The sequence below is a fragment of the Montipora capricornis genome, chromosome 5, assembly GCF_036669925.1.
Source record: "Montipora capricornis isolate CH-2021 chromosome 5, ASM3666992v2, whole genome shotgun sequence".
In the NCBI taxonomy this organism is placed as follows: domain Eukaryota; kingdom Metazoa; phylum Cnidaria; class Anthozoa; order Scleractinia; family Acroporidae; genus Montipora; species Montipora capricornis.
The window spans coordinates 640,001-647,500 of NC_090887.1; the positions used below are offsets into that span (position 1 = coordinate 640,001).

The window sequence follows — 7,500 nt, forward strand, 5'->3', positions numbered from 1 at the left end:
ACCACAACAATTTTTTGTCGTACCTAATACCACAGTGAACCTCAGTAGTATTGAACATATAAGGACAAAGCTGCTCAGGATGCTAAGACGAGCTCAAACGGCGCATCGAAGTTCCAAGGAGCTAGCATACACCTTGGAAAAAGACACAAACGACTGAAACACGATGAAGAAAGTAAAACAAGTATGACACACTCTTACAATTACCGTAAGTCTCCTCGTAGCGATTCAAGAAGATTGGGAACTGGGCCGTTTGTCACGCGTTCCGCCGGCTTGGGAAAAGCTCGATAAGGCCGGGGAGCGAGTCAAGACTTGCATGCTCGATATTAAAGAATGACAAATAACGATCAAGCATAATCAATAGGCCATTTCCTAGTTCATGTCTGCCTCCTCCTCAAAGCGAGTCTAAGTGCAAAGTTTTTGTGATGGTAGTTAGTTCTAGGTTACATATGAATGAAAACTAATTTTCATAACAAAAACGTCGCACTTAGACTCGCTTTGAAGAGGAGGCAGACATGAACTTGGAAATGGCCTATTAAAAACAGGCCTCTATAATGTAATATTTTAAATTTTTGGAATAAAGAATAAATATAAATATTGAGAGTTTTACCCTTGGTCAGTATTGATTGACTGCTTTATAAAAGGCACTTTGTGCTCTTCTCTTCATTCTCTGCTAAATGGGTTTTAATAGAAGGGCGGTTTTACCGTCGTAGAAAGGAAGCGAGTCAACATTGCTTTTACACACTGTTTACAGATGGTAAGCTTAAAATTATATCTGACTATTCCTACACTGAATTGTTAACGATTCTCGAAGGCAATAAGTTCCTTTCATTTAGCTATGATTTGATAACATTGATCATCAGAGACGCAGATGCAAAGAATTATATTGCCTGTAAATCTACGATAGTTTAAGTTTATTCCCTCACTCATGGATTGGAGTGACTCTGTAGGAAGATAAGAAAGCGAAGTCCTGTAAAGCAAATGAAATTCAAAGGAGTTTTAAGTTAGTAACTGAAAATAATAATACTGACGCTGAATTGTCAATTAATCTCAACTGATATGAGATGCCGGCTGTATTGCTTGGCTACACATCAAATCAAATCAGATGATTGGTTTTTAAGAGTGCCAGGATAAAAAATTCTTCGGAATTCGAAGAGAGTCAAGAACTAAAGAACTCAACCCTCGTATGCAGGTTCAGGAAGCATCGTTTAAGGTCTTGAAGAGTAAAATTCCATCCTGCTAAATTTACCATCTAAATGGATAATACTACGTAACAAAAAGTCTGGAGTATGCAAATTGGCACCATTTCTCATAAATAAGCCAGCATTGTTGAATATTGTGAAATCTCTGTTTTTACCTTTTTATTCACTGATAGATTTTCTCACTTTAGCAATTTTTTACATACAGGAGCATCAAGACAAAGTGGAGCTCTACTTCCTTAAAAACGATGTGTTGGCAAAACGTAACAAAAATTGAAACGAAGAACGGTTTTACAAACGCGTATAATTGTTTAATTTGTTTACTAATAAATCAGGTTTTCAATAGGTAAAAAATATTTTCTTCAGGACAAAAGGCTCTACGTTTTGACTAAACGAGTCACAATCGGATAATTTTCTTGTGGCCATCTACTGGAATGAGTTTAAATGGAACAAGTTGTCTTACCCCGAGAACAGTCAAACCACTGTCCAAAAGAGTTTGTTATGAGAATATTAAGGCGAAAATCGAACTTTTTGTGTTCCTTTTTTATTTTTGCAATTTGTTGTTCAGTCTTACTATCGTTTTACATCCATATCTCCACTCTTCCCCAAATACTGATTAAGCATAATCCATTTCCTTGTATTGATTACATCTCAAATGACTGTCCGAATCGTTCCGAATCAGTCGCTATGAGCTACCTTCCTCTGATGAATTTCAAAGATCTGGGAAAGTACAAGAGGAAAGTCATGTTATTGATTATTGTCAGCACTGCACCGAAACGATATGACAGACGGCAAGCAATAAGGGACACGTGGTGGAAACACTGTAACAGCGAAAACGTAAGAACCTCTCTTGCACTTAATTTGAGTTTGACACAGTAATACCAATGTCTTGGTAACTTGGAGGCGAGAGTCACAGGCACCCAGAAAATCTACTTTACCATTTGCAGGCTTCATGAGAATGCCGACCATGTTAACACGAACAACAATTCTTTGCGTGACAGGTCGACTACGGTTATTGCCTTTAGCTGCCCTTTGTCTTAAATGCAAGTCTTCTCGCTACCTTGCAACAACATCATGAACTTTGTCAAGTACAGAAGCTCAGTACGATTAATAAATAATTTACTTTTTTTTGTCTACATAGGTAAAATGCGTGTTTGTCACAGATGGCTTTATTGTGGACGAAACCCAACGTGAGCTTACAATTCAAGAAAGAAATCGTTATCATGACATGGAATTACAGCCACTTATAGGAGGAAGAGAGTTCGGAGTGCGGTTCCTGAATCACATCAAATGGGCAAAAGCTAATTTTGATTTTCAATACCTTCTTAGGATCGACGACGATTACTTTCTGTGTTTAAAACGACTTTTGTCTGAGCTTCCAACGCGACCGACGATAAACCTTGTGTGGGGGTGGTTTCATTGTGAACGCGCAACGAGAATAACGTGGCTTGATGAGGCGTTCATGATCTTTACGCCAGATATAATAAACAAGTTTTTATCACAAAACAAAAGTACGATGCTGTGTCATCCACACGCCGATCAACAAATCGCCATATGGTTGGCGAAAATTCCAAGAAAGTTATATTTTCACGACCGAAGGCTGTACCATGACCCTCCAGCTTCGTTTTCTCCAAAATTTGACAACATCAAAAACGTATGTGACTCGTATCTCGGAGTCCATGGTACTTACGTCAAAACGATGAGGTATTTTGGCCGAAATGCAAACGATGGCAAGAAGATTGTTATTCCTATTCGTAAGTTTTCGCGTTTTTGTCCAACAACAAGATTCAATTACCGTTTGATGGATCCAAGGTTTCTGTATGAGCCCAAGTTATGCAAAAACAATCCCACATGGAACATGGAACGAACAATGTTTATTGGTCGTGAGAACAACTAATGTGGAAAGGGTCGTTAAGTGGAACTGAGGCCACGGTCTGGTCGATTATAACAGACGCAAACAAAACGCTAGACTTCAAAACAGCCGTATTCTAGTGCTGGTCGAATGCATCGTCTTCAAGCGAAAGGTCTGGAGCGAGGGTAAAGTTTAGCGTCTCTCCCCAGTCTCCAAACCTTTCGCTTGACGACGACGCGGCATTCCACGAGCGCAAAAATACGGCTGTTTTGCAGTATAGGAAAACGCGTACGAGCGAATCATAATGGGTTTTTCTTTAATTTTATCTGATTGGCTGATGACGTGGTGATAAGCAAGTCCAACAATCCTGGACAAAATTGTTCGGACAATGAAGTTAATAACATAGCGATAATTCAGCTTGATGCATTTGTTGTATGGAGCAATCAGATCCGTGGTTGGCAAGGTTTGCTGCGAAATACAGCCTTGGAACGAACGGCTGGGTTTTGACTGGATTTTAATCTTAAACTGATTAATTTCGAAATACACTGGGAGTATTGGTGAGTGAAAATATAGCAACACAACAGTATGAATTATCAAATGCATTAACAAAAGTACAATGTACAATGGTGGTCGAATAAATATTCTATTCCGCAATTCACGTAATCAATTGCAAAAACTACCATGATGGGATTTTGATATTTCACCAGCGGTTTTTCAGGTCGCTTGGCGAGTGACAACCGGAACGCGCGTGAAAACAATTTCTTTTCTAACTCAAACTTCAATGAAATTCTCATTTAAGCCACCAAGGCGAGTTGGCAATTACTTTCGGCCAATCGGAAAGATAACAGGCGTGCTATTTTTATTATTTTATTGGCGCTCTGTGAACAAACCACTTTCAGGAACGTTGGGCGAGACAATGGCTGTCCTGAAAACACAGCCTTTACAGACCTACTCATTTCAAGTATTTTGTTGGATTTTTATCTTTTCTTTTTTCGAGGGTGAGTTCTCATACTGAAAGAACTTGAAGTAGTGAGGTTCTTAGAATTCGCTTCGTCCATAAGGACTTGCTGAAAGGAGGTTAAAGTTTTTCGCTTCCGCAAAGATCCAAACCGAATCTAATGCAAATGAGCGAAAACAATAGATTTTTCTCATTTGCATTAGATTCGGCACAGGTAAAATGCGACGTTTAAAACGAGCCTTAGTAGGGATAAAGATCTCAAAATTTGGTGCAAAAAATGAAAAAAGAAATGCTTACGACATTTTCAAAATGCGCCGGGTTCAGAACACAATTGTCTGTTAAGGCCCTGGAAAACAGCTTAAACATTTGTTTCAACATCCGTTCAATTTTGTTGAACAGCAATGTTAATAAAACCGTTTGGTCAGGCCCTAAGGTCAAATTATTTGACCACGTCTCGAGACAATACCGTGTGACATATTGAAAAACTCGATCGAGCGAGAAGACAATATTGACCCGAACATTGAGCGAAATTCACAGAAGCCATACAAAACAAGTTCACTTTATCAATTATTGACAGCTAGCACATGTCAACTTCTTTTCACTTCAGAGTAATTGCTGGTTTTCACTCACGTGATCAATAGACATGTTTTTTTTAACGAAAACAAAAGGAAGCGTTTGCATAATAATAGAGTTAAATTCCCGGAGGATTTGGTCGGGGCACCAACATGGCCGCCTTTTCTTTGTTTAGGGCACCAACATGGTGGTCGTGACGTCATGTGAAAACCGAGAATATCTGACGTTTCACGTGACAACTGTAACGGGTGTTATCCTAAACACATCATCTGAGCACTATTTATCTCTCTAGTTTGTTTAAAATAATAATAATAATGACTTAAAGGCCGAGAAAAGGACAGATTCAGTTGATTAAAGTAATATATATATATACGCCTATAACCCAAAAATTACGGATGAATACAAGATTCTTGCAGTGAAAACTAAGTTCAGTCTCAGGGAGGATTCCATATTACTATCTGCTCCTCTCCCTATCGTGACGCTTGGCCCTCCTCTCTATATTCCAGTTCCGTCTCTCAATAGGGAACTTAAGCACACGCGTTTTTGAGACGCGGACGGCAACCGGAAGTGGGATGTTTTTCCTTTTCACTTGTCTTCACACAACTACATTTACATCGCCAAGTATCTTTTCTCCATTAGAGATGATTAGTGTAAAACTCTTGAGGACACCACTGCTCTGGGACGCAAAATGTTCCCTTCCGGTTGCCGTCCGCGTCTCAAAAACGAGCGTGCTTAAGCTCCCTAATTTCTATTTTATCACAGATGATAGAGATGAGTCTCCCCCAGGCTAGCCGATCTGTTGGGATCTCTCTCCATGTTCCGAGAGCAGCTCCGTGCTTGATGATGTCCTTCAGGGTGATCTTATATCTAAGAAGGGGGCGCCCAACTCTCCTTGAGCCCTCTTCTAATACTCCATAGAGAAGTGCCTTCACGGGCCGCACATCTGGCATACGTGCAACGTGACCCATCCAACGCAATCTGTTCCTAACGAGAATAATCTCAATATCCGTAGATTTTGCACGATCCAGTACCTCATCGTTCGTGATAAAGTGATCCCACCCGATCTTAAGAATTGATCTCAGGTGCCGCTGCTGGATGGTTCTTAGAAGCTTGATGTGATGATGATATAGAGTCTAGGTTTCACTTCCATACATCATTAGTGGAATGATGCACTGATTGTATACTTTGAGTTTCGTATCTACTGTCAGATCTCTACAGTCAAAAACCCTATCCCTGAGCCTCCCCATCGCACATGACGCAGCCTGGATCCGCGCTGTTATCTCTTCATCTAGCTAGCAGTCCTTGGTGACATAGCTATCGAGATATTTGAAGTGGTCTACTCTCTTCAATTTTTGCGCATCAATGTAGAAATCCAGCTGTTCACCGACACTCATGGTTTCTGTTTTCTTGATGTTGATCCTGAGACCCATTTTTAGTGACAGGTTTCTGTATGCGGATAACAGAGTGACACTAGCGCAGTGCCATCGTTGGTAAATATGGCAATATCGTCTGCGTACTGGGCTTCTCGTATGTATTTGGTGAATATCTGGGTCTTTGATTTCAAACGCCTGAGATCAAATAGGTCGCCGTCGTATCTGAAACGAACCTTGATAATATAACAGGAATTTATGTCCTTGAAAGCAAGGTAGAGGTGGGCGGCATATATCCCAAACAGTGTAGGGGCTAGCTTACACCCTTGCTTGACATCACCGTTGTACTCAATGGGATTAGAAAGTTCTCCATCAATACACAGTCTAGCGTGCACTTCAGAATAAAGCGTCCTGATAACTTGGATAAAATTGACAGGGCATCCAAGCTTTCCCAAGATCTTGAATATAGGAGCTCTCGATTTACGCATTCAAAGGTTTTGGTGAAGTCAATGAAGGCGATATGCAAACGGTTTTGCTGCTGTTCTCTGTATTTTTGTGCCTCTGTCGTCTCTGTAGCATGACTGAGATTCGAGGTACACTAGATCTTCTAGACGTTTAAGTCGCTGCAGTACGATATTTAACAATTATTCCATGAAATCGAGGTGAATAGTGGCAGAATATTTACCAAGCCGCGAAGCAGCGAGGTAAATATTCTGCCACTATTCATCGATATTGAAAAGAATAATTGTTTTAGTATATACTCACGAAGTGATCTCAACAACATTTGCAGAAGAAAACCATCCAAAGTCGATTTAATTGACATCTCAATTCTAAACTGCGCCTGATCACAGGTTATCTCAATTCATGCGTGGAAAACGTGCAAGCGGCACAAAGCATGCGCGAAAGTGTTTACTGAAGCTTCAAACATGGCAAATCTAAATGACCTTCGTTAAAATCCTCGTCACAAACAGCAAAATGGTCATTTAACAAGGTCTAAATCAGGAAGCTAAATCGAAAGTCTGCTTGTTAAAACAGTTTCACCGTTCGATAAAAGTTTTTGAGGTTTATTTGAAATGGAAATTGAAACTGCATTGGTTGAAATGGCAGCTGCGCTGTAATTGAGGTGAGCGTTAGTTTGTTGTAAAATGACCCGTCTTGTTTCCTTGCAGCCGTTTAACACTTTCTTAGACATTTAATTACTCCGAGTGAAACAAATTTTTGGCGTGAAGATCGATTGTTTAATTTTCAGCAATAATTATCTGGAAAAACGAAGTCAAACACTAGTTGTCAAAAGTATGAACTCTTCTCTTACCCTTGAAAACTTTCAGGCCAAATTTTGTGGCTTTCTTTGTCTTCTGTAGCACAGCATCATTTTGTATTCTCAATATTTCCGATTCATAAATGCTGGCAAGTTTACACCGGCCATTTTGTTTTGTTTGGATCAAGCATTATTCAATAATTAACAATTATTCGCCAAGGCGAAGTGATTATCGTTGTAAATATTCACCGAGACGAAGTCGAGGTGAATATTCACCGATAATCACTGAGCCT

At 39.8% G+C, this 7,500-nt stretch overlaps 3 protein-coding genes across 7 annotated transcripts in view; 2 read left to right on the top strand and 1 right to left on the bottom strand.

Annotated features, from left to right (window-relative positions):
* Nucleotides 1-244, bottom strand: part of LOC138048973 (allatostatin-A receptor-like) — a 4,320-nt gene extending 4,076 nt beyond the window's left edge. The window contains exon 1 of one of the 3 annotated variants that reach the window (XM_068895050.1): nucleotides 1-244. This exon is cut by the window's left edge and continues 98 nt beyond it. The gene's annotated coding sequence lies outside the window, so the exon portion shown is untranslated. The other 2 variants (XM_068895049.1, XM_068895048.1) reach the window with 2 other exon arrangements.
* Nucleotides 245-629: 385 nt separating this feature from the next.
* Nucleotides 630-3,541, top strand: LOC138048990 (uncharacterized). Its single transcript, XM_068895074.1, has 3 exons — nucleotides 630-754; nucleotides 1,405-2,033; nucleotides 2,338-3,541. Exons 2-3 carry the CDS (start codon nucleotides 1,641-1,643, stop codon nucleotides 3,091-3,093), a joined length of 1,149 nt encoding a protein of 382 aa, XP_068751175.1. The 5' UTR covers nucleotides 630-754; nucleotides 1,405-1,640; the 3' UTR covers nucleotides 3,094-3,541.
* A 3,214-nt stretch (nucleotides 3,542-6,755) lies between these two features.
* LOC138048991 (beta-1,3-galactosyltransferase 6-like) overlaps nucleotides 6,756-7,500 on the top strand; it is a 38,089-nt gene continuing 37,344 nt past the window's right edge. For 2 of the 3 annotated variants that reach the window (XM_068895078.1, XM_068895076.1), the window contains exon 1: nucleotides 6,757-7,072. The gene's annotated coding sequence lies outside the window, so the exon portion shown is untranslated. Of the gene's footprint in view, nucleotides 7,073-7,500 lie in introns of all 3 variants that reach the window. The other variant, XM_068895079.1, reaches the window with a different exon arrangement.

Bases quoted from the DNA above. Each gene is read 5' to 3' on its own strand.
- LOC138048990 (XM_068895074.1), top strand. From the start codon at position 1,641: ATGGAACAAGTTGTCTTACCCCGAGAACAGTCAAACCACTGTCCAAAA. The intron at 2,034-2,337 runs GTAAGAACCTCT...TTGTCTACATAG, and splicing joins AACACTGTAACAGCGAAAAC to GTAAAATGCGTGTTTGTCAC.